Source organism: Ranitomeya imitator, chromosome 6 (genome assembly GCF_032444005.1).
Source record: "Ranitomeya imitator isolate aRanImi1 chromosome 6, aRanImi1.pri, whole genome shotgun sequence".
NCBI lineage: Eukaryota > Metazoa > Chordata > Amphibia > Anura > Dendrobatidae > Ranitomeya > Ranitomeya imitator.
Genome location: NC_091287.1, coordinates 43,267,291 through 43,286,751, shown reverse-complemented (window position 1 = coordinate 43,286,751; position 19,461 = coordinate 43,267,291). Strand labels below are relative to the sequence as shown.

Here is a 19,461-nt window from a genome sequence, read left to right as displayed (position 1 = left end):
CCCTGACAAAAATTACTAATGACTTACTCACAGCCAAAGCTAACAGACAGTTCTCCATCCTCCTCCTTCTTGACTTGTCCTCTGCTTTCGACACAGTCAACCACTGCCTACTGCTACAGATTCTTTCTTCCCTTGGCATCAAAGACCTTGCCCTGTCCTGGATTGCCTCATACCTTTCCGACCGCACATTTAGCATTTCCCATTCCCACACCACCTCCTCATCCCACCCTATCTTTGTTGGAGTCCCTCAAGGCTCTGTCCTAGGGCCCCTACTTTTTTCCATCTATACCCTTGGCCTAGGACAACTCATAAAGTCCCATGGCTTCCAGTACCACCTGTATGCGGACAATACTCAGATCTACCTCTCTGGCCCAGATGTCACCTCTCTGCTGTCCATAATCCTGAAGTGTCTGTCAGCCATATCCTCCTTCTTCACCTCTCGCTTCCTAAAACTCAATGTAGACAAAACCGAACTCATCATCGTTCCCCCATCTCATGTATCCCCAATACCTGATCTATCTATTATGGTAAACGGCATCACGCTCTCTCACGCACCTGAAATCCACTGCCTCGGGGTAACTCTTGACTCTGCCCTGTCCTTCAAACTGCACGTCCAAACTCTTGCCTCCTCCAGTCGCCTCCAACTCAAAAATATTGCCAGAATCTGATCATTCCTCAGCCCACAATCTACCAAAACTCTTGTGCATGCCCTCATCATCTCCCGCCTCGACTACTGCAACACCCTTGTTATGGCTGGCAATCAGGCAACACAGCGTGCAGTAATCAGCGCACATACAGAGATCTGGCAATAACCAAAAACAATAGGACGAGCTCCGAGACGTGGAATCTCTGTAGACTGCAGTACCTGATCTATCCTCACACAACTATAAGCAGCAGTGGATTGCGCCTAACAACTACCTATGCAACTCGGCACTGCCTGAGGAGCTGACTAGCCTGAAGATAGAAATACAAGCCTGACTTACCTCAGAGAAATACCCCAAAGGAATAGGCAGCCCCCCACATATAATGACTGTTAGCAAGATGAAAAGACAAACGTAGGAATGAAATAGATTCAGCAAAGTGAGGCCCGATATTCTAGACAGAGCGAGGATAGCAAAGAGAACTATGCAGTCTACAAAAAACCCTAAAACGAAAACCACGCAAAGGGGCAAAAAGACCCACCGTGCCGAACTAACAGCACGGCGGTGCACCCCTCTGCTTCTCAGAGCTTCCAGCAAAAGACAATAGCAAGCTGGACAGAAAAAAAACAGAAAACAAACTAGAAGCACTTATCTAGCAGAGCAGCAGGCCCAAGGAAAGATGCAGTAGCTCAGATCCAACACTGGAACATTGACAAGGAGCAAGGAAGACAGACTCAGGTGGAGCTAAATAGCAAGGCAGCCAACGAGCTCACCAAAACACCTGAGGGAGGAAGCCCAGAGACTGCAATACCACTTGTGACCACAGAAGTGAACTCAGCCACAGAATTCACAACACACCCTCCTCTGTGGTCTCCCCGCTAACACTCTTGCACCACTCCAGTCTGTCCTCAACTCTGCTGCCCGGCTAATCCACCTCTCTCCTCGCTACTCCCCTGCTTCTCCCCTCTGCAAATCCCTCCACTGGCTCCCAATTCCCCAACGAATCCAGTTCAAACTACTAACACTGATCTATAAAGCCATCCACAACCTGTCCCCTCCCTTTATCTCTGAACTAATCTAACAATATCTTCCCTCACATAATCTCCGATCCTCCCAAGACCTCCTACTCTCCTCCACACTTATTCGTTCCTCACACAACCGCCTCCAAGATTTCTCCCGAATATCCCCCATCCTCTGGAATTCCATGCCTCAACACGTCCGATTATCCACCACCCTCGGATTCTTCAGATGGAACCTGAAAATCCATCTCTTCAAGAAAGCCTACAGCCTGCAATACCATTCTGCCGCCGCCTCGCCATCGCCAGAGCCACCGCCTCATCCCCTACCTTCTGCCTCTTCCCCACTATCCCATAGAATGCAAGTCCGCAAGGACAGAGTCCTCTCCCCTCTGTACCAGTCTGTCACTGTAAACTTGTTTACTGTAAATGATATCTATAACTCTGTATGTAACCCCTTTCTCATGTACAGCACCATGGAATTAATGGTGCTATATAAATGAATAATAATAATAAACCTTCCATTTGCATACTATATGCCCCAGAGCCCAGTCAAGCCAGTGTGGCTCCCCTAGCCAGTGCCCCAAGTGCTACGCCTCCACAAGTCTCGGCAATGCCCTCAATGAATACCATGCCAGCACTGGATGGGACCAACATCCCTTGAGGCTCTGCCCTGCCTTCCAGCTCCTTCCGACACAACCCAAATGGATACAGCAGTTAGGCTATGTGCACACACTGCGGATTACTCTGCAGATTTTTCCGGACTGATTTGGATAAATGCGCAGGTAATCCGCACTGCGGATTTACCGCGTTTTTTTGCCTTTTTTGTGTGGATTTCACCTGCAGTTTTACACCTACGGAATCCTATTATGGAGCAGGTGTAAACCGCTGCGGAATCCGCACAAAGAATTGACATGCTGAGGAATAAACAACGCTACGTTTCCGCGGCATGTGCACTGCTGATTTTGTTTTCCATAGGTTTACATGGTACTGCAAATGCATGAAAAACTGCTGCGAATCTGCAGCGGCCAATCCGCTGCGGATCCGCAGCAAAATCCACAGCGTGTGCACATACCCTTAAACGTCATTCTTTCACTGCCATCCGAGACACAGTAGGACAATTACTCAGTCATGGTAGCTCACCTGAACCCCTGCTGTTCGTCCGCAGTGCTTGCCCATTGCTACCACCAGACCCCACACACCAGTCTTGGGGACTCGATACTGTAGAGCCCCAGGAGGCTGTGTGGTGTCCCTGGGATCCTAGTGAAATGGTGACCAAGATTAGTAGAATGCCAAACCCTGAAATTTTTCCCATGCCATTCCATTTGTTAGAGAGGTAAAGACAATTAGAAAAGCATTCCCCTTTTATTGGTGGGATTTACAGTACCTAGTGTCAGCAAAGGCAGGCGATACATTTTACCCCCTTGTGGCTGGGGCAACAGCAGTGGATGATACTTCACTAGATTCGGGGAAGCAGTATATGAAAAAACTCACTCGCAGTGGGGGCAGACCGGGTTACCTTCCCAGTCAGTCATTCTTCATGATATCCAACAGGTTGCTACAGAGTCATTTGAAAATATTATACAAGGCTGTGGCAAAGATGGCAGGACTTGGGATATAAGAAATATGAGAATACATCCGAAGTCCACACCCGTTTACTGTCCTGAGCTTTTTTTGAAGTTTTAAAGCCTGTGATTAAAAAGCCTGTGATTAAAAAAGCAACTAATAGTGTCCCACCCAGAGTATCGGTTTATGTTCCTGGCCGTGATACTCCAAGTAGCCAAGTGCGTGGATGCAACCACTGCACTGCAAAACAAGGCAAAAACCTGGTTCCGAGCCCCTTCTTATGTATGACCAGACCCAGCAAGGGGGCCAGACCAGGCGAGGAAGAATAAATTTCACGTTATTATGTGAGAAAGCCTGGACATATAAGGAGAAATTGCAGACTCCCTCCTAGATCCAGAGAGCATGATAATCCCCTCCTTCCCTTCTCCAGTAGAGGAGTCAGGGTCCCACTGAGCCATAAATGTTGTGCAGCTCCTCTTGGATAAGTCTGCTGAAATTGTTCTGACCTTCGCCCTCACTGTTTATGTCCCTCAAGATGTTAATACCATTCTTTCTCAAGCACAGCCAAAACATCTCAGTACTGCTCACCATCTTAGGTTTCAATGTTTTCTCCGTATGCCTGATAAACATCACCATTCACCATTGCACTACTCTGAATTCAGCCACCTTGCTGCCTTTGGCTTGGTAGTGGTAACCTGAGTGACCTGCTAGTTGAGCCAGAAGAGGAAAATGACTGTATACAACTAATGTCCCAGGTAATGGAGGGTTTTAGTCATGTTACCGATATCTCACTACATGACCCAGACCATGAGCTCTTTGTGGATGTATCGCAGTATGGCATGGATGGCTGGTTCTACACTGGATATGCTGTTCTTTCCGTCCATGAAACAAAAAAAGCAAAACTCCTGCCCCCACACATGTCCGCCTACGAAACTGAACTCCATGCCCTATAAGAAGCCTGCAGACATGCTAAAGACCAAACTGACACCATCTATACAGAAAGCCACTATGCTTCTGGCACAGCTCACAACTATGGACCTATATGGAGCGCTCGATCTTTCTTCACAGTGGCAGGCATGCCTATCAAGAATTATAAATGCATCCAATGCCTGATGGATGCCCTACTTTTACCTGAGAAAGTTGCCATAGTCAAAGTCAAAGGCCATGCAAAGGACGACTCAACTACAAGTAAAGGAAAGCACCTGGCCTTCCAGGCTGCAAAATCTGCAGCTTACCAACCAAGAGACAACCTTGCCGGGTGGAAACAGGGTACTCAGAAACCAATTATTGGCTAGAATAGATAAAATGCTCTGCACTCGCCATAACCAAGAGTGGTTGTATAGTCTGTGCCCTAGCTACACCTCATCTAGGCACAGTGCCCTTCTCTATAAGCAACCAGACAAACCCCATTGCTTGTGGGGATGACTTGTGGTGGATATGTGGAAATGGTGACTTTATCCAGTACTTCCAGTGGCATGGGAGGGAACATGTGCTATTGTTAAATTCCTGATGCCATTCCATATTGTGACTCTGAATACAAACAAGCTCCATGAATATGCAACAGAAAACCAGAGACACAAGTGTGACACCAGCATTCTTTCGACCCTCACGTGTACATTGACGGTATTGGTGTCCCAAGAACAGTTGTGGGCCATCTTGACCATGACCTTTCACAATAGACTTGCCCTTGACATGATTCTGGCAAAGAGGGGAGAGGTGTGTAAGATGGTTGGGGAATCATTCTGTACTTTTATTCCCAACAACACTGCCCCGGATGGTAGCATAAGTAAGACCTTGAGAGGAATTGATGCCTTGTCCAACGAATTAGCTGAAATCTCAGTTATTAGTAACCCCCTCAGTAAGTGGTTAGAAAACATGTTTGGTAAATGGGGAACCCTTTTTAGTAACATAGCGTGTACAGTACAGTGCATTAGATGAAGAAGCTCTCAAGGTTCCTTACATCGTACTATTAATTAGGGTGATTTACACTGGAGAATTATTGGCAACCTGATTATCAGCCATGCTGCCAATCATCTGCTCGTTTGTTGAGTGAAATTATTCTTAAGCTTGTTTAAAATCATCGCTCCTGGCAGCACTTATCGTCCTGTGCAAGCAGGTCATGTGCTGCCAAGAACAATGACGATCTATACTACCGTACTATTTGGAAATATTGGGGAACACAATTCGGAAATATCCCTTTAAATTACTTTCCTGGTAAAACTATTGCAGTTACGACATTATTAGAAAGGCATTCCCATCACAGAAAATTACGTATCTGTGCTATAACTTTCTTATTGAAGGAGCTGCAGAACTGCTTTAACACTGAATCTCCTTCACATTTCGTCCTTGCACGTTACACTTGAATTGAGCGCTGCTGAAGTTCCCTACACAGCAGGTGGCAGAGAAATCCGCTATATACAGGCAACATTATAATTCAATAAGCCCCTTACCTCGGCTCTTGCTTCAGCATCACATCCCAAGGCGGCCACTGTAAGTAAGGCTTTTGTGAGCACCAAATTACTTGCTGACTGCAGCGTAGCCACAAGGGTCTGCATAACATTGTTACTTTGCATAGCAAGACGGAGGGACTCCTGAGCAGCCATGTTGATAAGAACAGTACAAGCATTGACCACCACTCCTTCTCTTTTATCTGTCAACAGATTGACTAGCGCATCAATTCCGTTGGCTTCAACCAATGCACTGATAGAAAAAAAAAAAAACAATAATCGTTAGTTACTACTGTTTATATCTTACTTAAACAATTAAGTTTTTTCATGCAAAAATTGCATGTTATATTTTTAACAGAACCCGCTAATTAGGATTAATGTTTGTTTAGTCAAGTCTGTTTTGGACAGTCCCTTTCTGTAAGAACAATTTTGCCGCTAGTCACCCCAATTAGCAGCTATAATCTGTGGCAGAGACTAACATCAAATGTTCAATGTTCCTGCAGTGTGACAAGAAGGAAAATACAAAAATTATGCATGCCATTTAACAAACAGATGTTCTGGGTACAAAAAAATCCCCAAAGGAGTAGTTTTTACCTTTCTGGACATGAACGGTACTTGGCATAAAATTGTTTAGAAGTTTTTGCCTGGAGTGAACGTTTACATTAAAGAGAATGTCTGGTCTGATAGATGCTACAGGTGTTACACTTCTGTCCTGGGTATCCCTGGCTCCGCTTCCTTCACCTAGGTCTGCTGCCCTCTGCTGTGCTCCATGTCAGGTTTTGCAAGTTGTCCGGTGTGGCTCAGTGACATAATCTCCCTAGTTCTATTTAAGACCCACTAAATCATACTCCTGAGTCTTGGGATTGAGACACCAGAGACCTATAATTGGGCTGCTTCACCATCTGAGCTTATTGTGCTTTAACCAGGTACGGACTGAGGCTTAAATTCAGCCCTAGCATTTGAAATCACACAGGCCCATGCTGTACCTGTCCCCAAGCACCAGATGGGAATATATTATTAATATTACCCTGGATGGAGGAAAGCAACTTTGTGTTTCATCACAACACTGATTCTGATAACAAAGTAGCAGACAAGGCAGCCCACAACCAGATAGGTACTTCTGGCATTTGCCAGAATTGCCAGATGGCCAGTCCGGCCCTAGCTTTAACTTGCATTCATCCCAGCTTCATCTGTCCTATTGCTCCTGACAATGCTGTTTGTCCAAATTCTCAAGGTTCTACACATGCAGTTGAGGAAGTTGCACTAATGCCCAGGGTCCATGTGACCACCTGGATATGAAGTTTAGTGGATCCACCTCAACAAGTGAGCTTAACAACAGAACTGTGCATTGGAGTCTGATAGTCCAAGAGGCAACATACAGTCATGGCTGGGACTGTGTGATGCTTCTTGGCCAAATAGTCCAAGAGGTGTTATAAGTTGTCTGGAGCATCGATCATTTAGTGCAATACCGCCCACTAAAAGACAGCCCTAAGAGTATCTTAACCTTCGTCAGGCTGCATAATTTTACAACGTTAACAGGCTGCAGAGGTACAACTGTACCTTCATATATATTTTATTGAAATTTGGCCAATATATTCTGGACCAAAACTGCAGAGATGTCACGAAATTTCAGCCCTTTTCGAAAAAAAAAGTTATTGCAATTTTTAAACGGAATAGTTACAATTTTACCTACTCAGCCGGACGAAGGTTAAATATCTGTTTATTAAAAGAGATATCTCAAATTGTGATGAGCAAGTATGCTCGTTGCTCTAGATTTCCGAGCATGCTCAGGTGTTCTCCGAGCATTTTGGGCATGAACGGAGATTTAGTTTGTATCGCCACAGCTGCATGATTTGTGGCTGCTAGACAGCCTGAATAAATGTGGGGATTGCCTGTTTGTTAGGAAATCCCCACATGTATTCAAGCTGTCTAGCAGCCGCAAATCATGCAGCTGCAGCGACACAAACTAAATCTCCGAGCACGGCCAAGACACTCGGAGAACACCCGAGCATGCGCGGAAATCTCGAGTAACGAGCATAATCGCTCATCACTAATCTCAAACAATTGTCATGTAAAAAAAGTAATGAAAGACTGGTGCTAGCTGTTTTAATGTAATTGGCATGGTTTCTAGCATAAAATAGTACTTTTTTTTGTTTTTCAGTATTTTTTATTAAGATTTATAAATGGTTAACCATTTATTGGGTAGGGAAAGGCGAGAAAGTGGAGAGAACTTAAAGTATAAGAGGTTGTTAAATACAATTTTTTGCTTTCTTGTATCCCTTTTGGTGCTGCTGTTAATTTGGCAGCTGACAATATAGTCTCTTTTTACTTTTCCTGCAGAAGAAGTCTTCTCAGCTATACCGCCATGCTGCTGCAGAGTCTCAGCGTTCTGCCCTGCTTATTAGAAAAGGAGCAATGTCTACTCGCTGGTACGCAGTGAAGAGAGGGTCGCTATGCAGAGACCTGTCTGTTGGGACAGTGACTGAGCATGTGTGTCCTCCCGCATTCAGCTTATTAGGTGGACATGCATATTGCTGTTTGCGTGGTAAATATGACTTTGAACCCCATCCCTTACTTGTAAGGGTAGGTTTACAAAGGATAGGATGGGGGGGAAGAGTTTGGGGTTGAGGTGAGGGGTTGGTTTCATGGCTATACACGTTTTAATTCTGAGATCTTGGTTGGAAAAATAATTCTGAAACATGGTACACTGGATGGAATATTGAAAGTTATTCTTGAATTTAAAATATGGGTTTAATGGTAACATTTATGTTTTGGAATGTTCGTGGTCTTAAAGGCAACGCTAAGAGTCAAGCAATTGTTGAGCAGATTAGAAACATTAACCCCATTGTTATAGGGCTGCAGGACACACACTTAACCAAGGAATCTATGAATCTGCTACACAGGTCCTTGATGGGGTTTAGTCTTCATTCTGTCCATTCTAACCATGCCCGTGGGGTCAGCCTTCTAGGAGATAAGAAAATGTCCTTTAAATGTATAGATTCCTTTAGATATGATGACAGAAGATTTGTTGGGGTTTGCTGTATACTTTCTCATTTTGAATATATCAGTGAGATAAGCTATATGTTCCTCCTCCTTTTTCAAATATCCCGCTCAAGAAAATACTAGTAAAGCTAGCAAATTGGCCGGATATCCCCCTTATAATTATGGGCGACTTTAATAATATATGTAACACTTCGAAAGGATAGGTGTCCAGTGGGGTATGACAATTGTTCCCCTTTTTGGCTGCCTGATTAATGAAGTGGATATGATAAATATTTGGAGGGAAAGAGCTCCTAGCCTAAGGGTCTTCTCCTGTGCATCCTCAACGTATCGGTCTCTTTCAGGAATAGATATGAGTCTCTGTAATCCCCCTATGGTCCTGCTTCTTTTCAATATTGAATATTCCCCTAGGTCCTTATCAGACTACTCTCCTCTCCTATGTCAGGTACAAGTGGACCTATTTTGGCTCAAACTTATCAACCTAGATAATATCAGGAGGAAGCTGACAGAATTTCTCGATCTTAATATAGGTTCAGCACCCTTGAATGTAGTTTGGGACGCTATGAAGGCTAATAAAAATGGTAAAGGATAACTTGTGAAAAAAGGGGCAGGAGATAGAGGACCGGGTACGAATGACTGAGCAAGCTTTTATACTCAATAATAGCTCAGATAATAGGGCTCAATGGAATGAGGATCAACAGCAACTAAAAGACTATAAATTGGCACAGGCAAATAATAAAAGCAACAATATAATGTATTTATGTACCAGTTAATAGATAAATTGATAGATAAAGAAATACCCAACTCATGTAGACCTGTTTCCCTGCTCACATCGAATGTTAAAATACTGTTTCTGAACTCTCCATCTCAGTCAATGGGAAACTAGACTATGTGCTAATAGGTAAAACTAATAAGGTTATTACCTGCTTGATGTATAACTCTCTGCTATGAAGAATTCTGGGTGACCTTATGTGGGACATATTTCCATGGAGGAACGGGAGGACATCTTGGACTCAACATGGTACAGAGGAAGTCACAATTGTTCTGGATTCATAGAGTCTATAGAACCCCAAAAACATATTGAATGGGTCTCAGAGCTGATGATTGTTTTCTCCACTGTGGGGAAGAGGGGGCAGACCTGATTCATATGTTTTGGTCATGTTCGCAATTGGGGGAGCTACATGAAAATATCAGCAGTCTAATTAGTGAGGTCTTTAACATTCCATTTTCCATTAATCCTAAGTCTTGCTTCCTGGATCTAGTGGGGTACATTGGAGGATCTTCTCCAGGGCAGTTGGCCATAACTAAAATATTCTACTGTGTAAGGAAGATTATTGCTAAACACTAGCTAACAGGTAGCCCTCCCTCGATTGACAAAATGGTTTGGGGATTAAAGAATACAATCCTAATGCAGAAAAAGGTATATATTAAAAGGGGAGCTGTTGGTAAACAATGGGAAGACTGGATCAAAGTCCTGGCAGTAGTGTTTAAGGTTTTGTCGTCTGATGTAATTTTCAATTTATTAGTGCTAGGTTGAAGATTTCGTTAAATAATTTATAAGATTTTGTGGATGTAGTTAAGCAATCAGAGCCAGATCGAGTTATTCAATTTACACCAAGGGAATAAATGGTGGGGGGGTGTTGGTTGGGTGGGAGTTATTCAGATTTAGAAATTATTCCTATGAACTGTGTATTTGCATGCTTTTGCTATTAAGGCATATTTTGTATCGGTGCCTGCTTTACTGTTCTAATGCTTGTTATCACTGGTGCCTCAATAAATAAACTTTTCTTATAAATAAATTAAAAAAGAATATAGATTGTCAAACTAATTTGCCAGACTGACTTGAACTTACCGAAATTCTCAAATTTTTTTTACAAAGAAATCTTCGTTCTTAATAAATTAAGTACAACCGCATTATAGCAGCCTATAAATAACCTACAAAAGGTAATGTAATAAATACATTATTGTAGCATTTAAACAAAACACAGCCCGATAGGAAGGAGAATGCTGTTACTAAGCGTGAATGTAAATGTAACTGACAGGTCCCATTGTCTGATTTCTTCCGGCATCAGACTGGATGCCGCTCGGAGTTGAAAGGACAAGGTAATTAGTAGGGGTAAAAAGCTTTTAACCAGCAGACGCCCTGTGTACTCCCGTGTAGTGCTTGCATGTTCTCTAGGTTGGGTATGTCAAATGTATTTGCTTCATCTAAACAAATATTATTAAATAGAAAAAATACAATAATGCCATCTGAACAAACATTACCAAATAAATATGCATGTTATTCTCCAATAATCTGCCTAATGAGAACAGTAATAATATACTAAGCAATTTCTTTCTCTAGCAAACTAAATAATGCAGCATGCTGTGGTTTTCTAGTAAAAAAAAATATTCTACTTCTAGTTTCTATAAAAAAAAAAAAAGATTCTATCAAATTAGATGGAAACTGAAATACAGCATGTTGGCATCTGCATAATCTGAGAGCTGGATACAGTATGTTAACTAAACCTTACAGCACGCCGCTCAACATCCATATGGCAGCTATATTTCACAGATTCCCTGAGATTATTAACACAGGAAACTCTATTTGGTTTTCTATCCTGCTTTTATTACCGCTGATGTATTAAAACGGATGCCATATGGATAACAATGAGCATTTTTGGATGACAGTAAATGACTTTACATACGACAGTCTGAACTCTGCCTTAGACAGAGCAGCAGGGAAAGAGAAGGGGTTGTACTTAGCAGATCAGAGAGGAAAGCATTCATGTTCTTAAGGGAGGCTTCCGAGCTCAGATTATAGATAAGGACGAAAGAATATGATCCATCATCAGTTGTAGAAAGGGAAATCACTCAGTAATGAAGCTGTGAAGACTCACGTCCAGCATGTACAACTGGGAGGATGGATCGACAGGAGAAAAGTTGAAAACTAGGAGCAGGCTGCAATCTGCGGGGTGTATAAAAATAAATGAAATAATGAAGGGTACAGACAGAACCTTGGGTTCTCACAGCCTTTAAAACAACGTTAAAAGGTGTATGCCAATGGATGACACTTTTTACTGACTATTCTCAAGCTCCTACTCACATGATTGTGCTGATGGTGGGGGCTGCAGCATACAATGTGCCCACTGTTGTAGCTATCATGGGGGTCCCAGCTGTTGAACCTCGCTGAGTGATCATTCATCATTTATCCAGCATACTACTCAATTTAATACTTTATTGTAATCAACAGGTAATGAATGAAAAGAAATTGCAACTATTTCTTTGTATAAAGAATCGGGGCCTGCAAGTGCAACCCCCATCACTCCAGTAATTAGCTGACAATCATTAAAGGGAACCTGTCACCCCCAAAATCGATGGTGAGGTAAGCTCACCATCATGAGGGGCTTATCTACAGCATTCTGTAATGCTGTAGATAAGCCCCCGATGTATCCTGAAAGAGGAGAAAAAGAGGTTAGATTATACTCACCCAGGGGCGGTCCCGCTGCCGTCCGGTCAAATGGGCGTCTCAGGTCCACTCCGGGGCTTCCCATCTTCATTCCATGACGTCCTCTTCTGGTCTTCATGCAGCGGCTCCAGCGCAGGTGTACTTTGTCTGCCCTGTTGAGGGCAGAGCAAAGTACTGCAGTGCGCAGGTGCCGGGCCTCTCTGACCTTTCCGGCGCCTGCGCACTGCAGTACTTTCCTCTGCCCTCAACAGGGCAGACAAAGTACGCCTGCGCCGGAGCTGCGGCGTGAAGACCAGAAGAGGACGTCATGGAATGAAGATGGGAGACGCCGGAGTGGACCTGAGACACCCATTTGACCAGACCACAGCGGGACCGCCCCTGGGTGAGCATAATCTAACGTCTTTTTCTCCTCTTTCAGGTAACATCGGCGGCTTATCTACAGCACTACAGAATGCTGTAGATAAGCCCCTGATGACGGTGAGCTTACCTTACCATCGATTTTGGGGGGTGACAGGTTCCCTTTAATTGCGGATTTACATCTAACATGTTAGTCTGACATGCCAAATGCGCTGTCTTGTTCAAGACACGCCATGCATGGCTCACCTGTGGACGAAACAACCTGTGCAATTAGCTCCTTCATACATCAGGGGGCCCTGTAGCATTTCCCATAGACACAGACATGGCTCTAGGGGTTTTGTTCACCTCTCTATCAACATTGCAGGACACTAGTTGATTTTTTTGGACTTTTTTCAGCTTTAGGCAGCAGTGATATGTTTTACTTGACGTTTAGCACAATGTCAGCGGATTTTGTCTGAATTCTCAAAAAACGGCATTTAGAAAATGGAGTAAAAAATGGCTACTTTGGGGAGGGGGGGAACATATAAATACCGTTTTTTGGAGAATTCAGATGGAAGATGATAAAGTACTGAATGGGCAGCAAACTGTGATGTGAATGCAATTGTAAAAGTCACACACTTTTTTTGCAACTTTTGGCATTTTCAAGCAGCTCTGCTTGGGGGGAGCCTGGGCGGCATGGTGCAGAGCTACGCCCGCCCTTCAAATTCACCAGTATCGGAGGTGTTTCTTTTGTAAGTAATGTTACTCCAGTCCATCCACTACTGGGACAACCACTTCTTAAACAAAATGTTCGGCCCTCATAAAATAATAAAGCCTATGCTCACCTCCCATGCTGGCTCTGTTCCAGCGGTGTCAGCACTCGCAGTCCCAAGGCTCTGATGCGGTGGAATGACACGTGATGCCCAGCGTCCAATAAGCACTGGCATCACTGTCTCCATGTTTGGACAAACTGGACAGGAAGAGGAAGTCCGGGCTGCAGCTGATCCCTGGGGAGAGCGAGTGTCAACACCGTGGGAATGTCACCAGCACCGGAGGTGAGTATAGGGTTTATTATTTTATTGGCCCGAACATTTAGTGTAAGAAGGAGTCGTCCCAATAGTGGATAAACCCTTTAAGTGGCATGCACCTCTTCTTGAATTTGGCGCATCTTATTCCTGCACATCCCAAATTAAGGCAGGTGTACGAACGCTAAACTTATTGGATGAAGCTTATGTTTCCATGTATTAGACTCCTGCAAGATTCTCAGAAATCAACTGCATTTACTAACAGAAAAGGCCAACTTCAGGTAACACGCCTATGTATCCTACATGCGCCCCGTGACTACTTTACAATCAGATACAAGTGATCTACACCATGCACTTAAGATGAGCCACAGTTTTATTTTTTCAGCAACCTCATTACTTGTAAACTCCAGAGCAAGTAAAATAACTTAAGAAAACATGGGCCACTAGCGTTTAATTAATTTAATACAGTAATTTTAACAAATCCGTCTAAAATAAAGCATTTCGAGGGAATATTCCTCTTATTCATATATGTAGAGTTGTATAATTTTGGAAAACCATATTAATAATGATTTAAGTACTTAAAAATACAAATGACCAAAAAAGAACATAAAAAATGATGACTAACTGTGGGAGGAAACACTCCAGCTTTTACCCGCCACTGAATGTCTGAACTCGCACTTCATAGGATGATTTACCAAAATAAATAAATGCTGCCATATTAATGTAAGATGGCTAGAAGTAACAACAGCTTAATCTGCAAATGTTTCATCACATGGAAAATGGAGATCTACATCTCCATAAGTTTGGGATCCCGAAAACCAGTTTTTACATTTATAAAAATTTCTTACTATTTCACTTCAAGTTTTCTTCCTTAAAGTTTTTAAAGAGTGCAGCAGATGCCACCTGCCAAACCAAATCTACTTTGTCTTCCATTATGGAGCAAGTTAATGAAGGCTTTACTTTGAGAGAGACAAAATAAGGCTTCACTTTCAATCCTGTCCTCTGAGAAGAGCGACACGTGTTTAATTGCAAAACTAGTATCTTCTCAATTACGTAAAAGATTTAAGAAAAAAAAAATACGCCTACGCCCTCATCTGACCCCTTATGCCACCTCCTCCACAGCTCCCTGATTTGTTGAGTGGATATTTGGTTCTTCTGGTGTTGAGCCAAGCGAGTGGCCTCACGATGTTACCTGGGGGCTGACCCAAGTATTTAACCTTTCTGTTTTTTAAGCTCAGAGGTCGCTCCAGAACTCAAAGCATAATAATCATATTTTCAATTAATTCAGTTTTCAACTAATTTACTAAGAGCGAAAAGCATCTGCTGGCTCATTTGAGTGAATCTGCCCAAGTTGAATTTTGGGAGCGTTGCTCCCCTCAATTACATATTTGCCTATATGGATGTAAGTTCGGGTCAGGAGACCCCTAATTGGTCTGGGCAATGAGGTCCATATGTGGACTATGAAACATAGATATATGAATTCATAGTTTTTTAAGGTTGATGTTAGACATAAGTCCAACTTATAACCTAACACAGTGTAGTCCAGTGATGTAAGCATGACATATTAACCACATAATACAACTAGAAGTCTATCTACAGGTGAATTCATACATGTATAATGGCCTGAGTATGGACAGCGACGACTTGCCGCAGGTCCCCTGACCCAAACTTTACAGTCTTATATATGTGAGAACATCAGCAACACAAATAGAAATCTAGTATTAGTTGTAGTAGAAGAGCGGACTCAGTACATCAAACAACCTCTATGTGTAACATCTTTACCAAAAATCTGACCCCAAGTACATAAATTAAGTAAAAAAAGGCTTATTTCAATTCGATGCTGCTGTGTCCATATTAGTTCAATCAAATTATATTAAGATTTAACCCATATTGAATACATTTTTTTAAAAATTGCCACTTTTCCTTCATCGTATTTCCCCAAAGAAATGCAGTAAAATGTAATCAGCTCATCACACCAAAAACAAGTCCTTATACATCCTAGAAAAAAAAGAGATAAGTTATGGGTATCAAACCTCACCAACCCAAATAACATACTACGTGTGAAGTATGGTTGGTATGTTACACCGGAAACATTATTCGTTGGAGTTGAGAAGTCTTCGTACTGTGCATTATGTAGTATTATGCATATTGCACAAGACTCTTCTATTTCACAAGTTTAGACTCTGTTCATAGCTGCGCTTTAAATTCTATTACTTTGTTCCTGAGAAATGAAATTTATATGAAACACAAGTCCATCATAGATTGACTTCTAACGTCCATCAGAAGACTTCACACCACTAAAAATATAATGGAACTCGGGTCCAGGGGGTAATTGCTGTCCTGCCACCAAGCCTAGCCTGTCCCTGGTCACAGACATCCAAGAAACTTTTATTGATTCCAAAAATGGACCTCGACAAAGGATTTTATATTGTCCACTTGTACGAATGCTGCAGGATGCCAAGCTGCATTATATCAAAGGCTACAAGGGCACCACTTCCTGAAGAAAAAACTGGCAATGAACACACTACTTCTGAACAAATGGCTGAAGCCAACACAAGTCCAAACACTACAAATGATCCGGTATGACCAGATAAAGATACAAGGTGTTCTACAGTAGGAAACAAATGTAAACCACCTGTATATCGCTCATCCATGGCATACTCATCAAGTAAGAACCCATATGTTGGGGACATATATCTCATCTCTCAGAAGGGGAAGACAATAAACAGATAAAAGCTCATGAAGAAAAAAAGACAACTATGAAAAATTAAAGTCAAACTATTGAAATATTCTTTGAGGAAGGCAAAAGAATTAGAAGAAATGGAGAAGAAGATGAAATTTCTAAGGGGACAGATAAATCAGCTACGACAAAGAGCAAGATGTTGAAAAATAGAGAATGTTGAGTTGTTCAAGTTACAGAAGAAAAAAAGAAGAAAACTGACGTGATGATCATCAAAAAGAACACCCTGAAGGTGAAGATCAGACAACTTGGGCAAGCCATGATGGATTTTTTACAAAGTCACTGACATATTCTGGGCCGATCAAGTAGCTGGGCCTAATGGACTGAGCCTCAGCTTGTCGATAATGTGAACCTGCGCTCCATTTATTGTCCATTAGACAGTTGGAGATAGTCTAGCGCTGTAATCAGGTTTCTCTAGTAGCCTCAGAAAATGAATGGAGGTGAGGTGCGCATGCTCAACCTTCATTCTATTCTCAGAACCCTACTCTCAGGATCACTGGGGGTCCAAGAGACTGGACCCCAAGCAATTGGTAAGTCATTCCTTATCCTATGAATAGGGGGATAACGTAAAAACTTGGTTCAACTCCTTTAAGCTATTCAGTAGAGTACCAATTTACAACATGGCAGAAATATTATGTACAATACATTATATTCACTAAATTTGGCGCACAGGTAGTAAGACGAGCCTTTTAATCACCAGGCTAAATTCAGAACATGACAAATTATCAATGTTAATTAATGTGCTACGCAGTAATATGGTGATTAATCACAACTGTCCATTATAATACTGAAATCTATCTGCAAAATGAGTTCCAGCTAATACTGTCCAAGAATTCAAATGAATCTCAGTTCTGTAATAATGTTCCTCGGATGATGGAGTGCTAGTAATTAAATCACCAGGTAAAGTGCTATTCGGGAGGCAATGTCTGCAATGAGGAGCTGGTGGAGGAAAAGTCAGGATCACAAGTGTTAAGTATAAGATGACTATGTATCTACACTGGAGAGCAGACCATAGTGGTCTACAAACTTTGCCCCCCTTGGAGAATTTCACATGCTGAAAGGGAAGAACTCTATTGATTGAGAAGACTACAACTCCCAGCATTGTCTAACAGCCTGGAAGACCTCACAACTCGTAATAATAAAGAAGTTTGTACAGGACAGACAGCTGTTGCCAAGACTACAACTCCCATTTTTGTGGTAGTAATTAAAGGTATCCAAAAGCTGGAAACTTCTAGGCACAGATCGGCCTCCACCGCAGTACAATACATAGACAATACGTTGCAGAGGACCTGCCAGCTGTCCCAATATATTCATTTAAAGAGATTTTCTGGGACCAGATCCCTATAACTGAAAGGTCAACACTCCTCAGTGGAAACATTTTTATGTAATAGCGCCAATCTGGAGATATAAAAAGAGGTCATGTGACTCGCCAGCACTTTTTCCGACACTCCGCTCCGTTCTTGCACTGGGCCCTGTTCTTTTGGGTAGTGCTTATATGTCACGTGCCGTTACTGTGAGGGGGAAGCAAGCGTTCAGGGAGCTCCTGCGCTAACCCACATCACTGTTCCAAGGGGGCCTGGCCAGAAGAGAAGACCACTCTGTACATTAGTATAGTGGGCAGGGATGGAGACAGGGAGGACTGGTACATAGGAAACAGAGAGCTGTGAAGATCGGTAAGAGCCATCGCAATGAATCAGGATCTTTATAGTCTTCTGCAGAAAATGAAAGAAACTGATGGAAACAGACTGGGCATGCATCAGCGGATTTGGGATACCCAGAGCGAGCTCAGCAATGGTGAGCAAGATAACTGGACAGCTCGCTCGAGTGTGTACATTGGATGAGTGCTCTCCTATGTTTTATCGGGTAACACTCGGATCCGTGCTATTCTATGGGACAGTGCTGATCAGTGTTTTTTTTCTCATGTTGGTTCAGCATGAGAAAGAAATTGGCGCATGTAGCGCACATTGGACGCCACTCACCTAGTCAAGTCTATGAGTGCGAGCAAATCATCGGAGTGCACTCGGATGACAGCGGACTCACAGGATGGAGGCGACGGAGACATTGTGTTCTCTATCTTCTCCCCTGGATCACACTAAGCTGACACTCTGGTCAGAATTTGATCAGCGAGTCATCTACATAATTGATCCGATTCTCTCGGAAAAGAGAATCTCTGGTCCTCTGACCGTAGCCTCGAACTTGCAAAACTGCAAAGCTCCTAGAGATGCCGAGGGTCTCAGTCACAATCTGCTTACAGGTGCCCCCAAAAACTCTATGCTCTATATAAAAAAAAATGTGCATTATAAATAATACATGATCAATAAGGTCCTGTTACAGATCCGGCATCAGAGCTTCACGTTAGATCTCTACTGACCAGTGAGAACCGATAGACTGCAGTCACTAAGCTTTTTCAGTAACGGATTTAATGGAGAAAAGCGTAAGAAAGGACTACTCAAGGGTTAATAAAAATGTAAGATTGCCAGTAAGGTCATAAATGTTCACCGATGTCTGGGCTGTATGATATAAAGAATATCCACCAGTAGATGGCAGTAAAGCTCCAATTTAATAAAAAAATAATGTCCTCAAGATCACATCAATTTACTCACAAATCAAGTGAAATTCTTTATGACCACTTTCCATTAACCCTTGTGTCACTAATTCAGAGCTGGCGGTATTACTAACACATGCATATTAGATACTTCTTTAAAAAAAAAGTCATGTTTAGTAATAAAAAAGCTGTAATGCAAAATGCTGATTATGCCTGAAATTCCATCATGAAGGTCTGGCTAAGAGTAACTTGCGCAAGGCCAAAACTTACACAATTTGTTCAGCAATTTGCATCCTTATTTTTACGCTAAAAACAGGAGGTCAACAATGTACAATAGATTTCATCTTTAAAAAAACAAACTGGTAAATAAACGGTTGTGCTCAGTTCACAAAATCTTTTTATACACAACTGACATTATACTTCTGGAAAGACAAAAAAAAAATATGCAGGTGAATACTAGAGTTCTGTGGGGCAAACACATGCCAAAAGCAGAATGCCTCTCAAACCAGCAGAACACCATAAAAAAGACAAAAACAAACAAACATGACAATGGCAAATGTATCCAAATGTGAGCGTACGTATGTTTCTATTGTATACTGTGTTTCAACCTGTCTTAAAAATAAAAAATTAAGTTACAAATAGTACAGATGTACACGTTTTATACCATACACAAATATATATATATATATATATATAT

At 42.3% G+C, this 19,461-nt stretch overlaps 1 protein-coding gene across 2 annotated transcripts in view; it reads right to left on the bottom strand.

The window, feature by feature from the left end:
* The window catches only part of ARMC3 (armadillo repeat containing 3), a 91,593-nt gene that overhangs the window by 26,993 nt on the left and 45,139 nt on the right, over positions 1-19,461 (bottom strand). For both annotated transcript variants that reach the window (XM_069729556.1, XM_069729557.1), the window contains exon 11: positions 5,674-5,923. In XM_069729556.1, the coding sequence (XP_069585657.1) occupies positions 5,674-5,923 (250 nt within the window). The remainder of the gene's footprint in view (positions 1-5,673; positions 5,924-19,461) is intronic.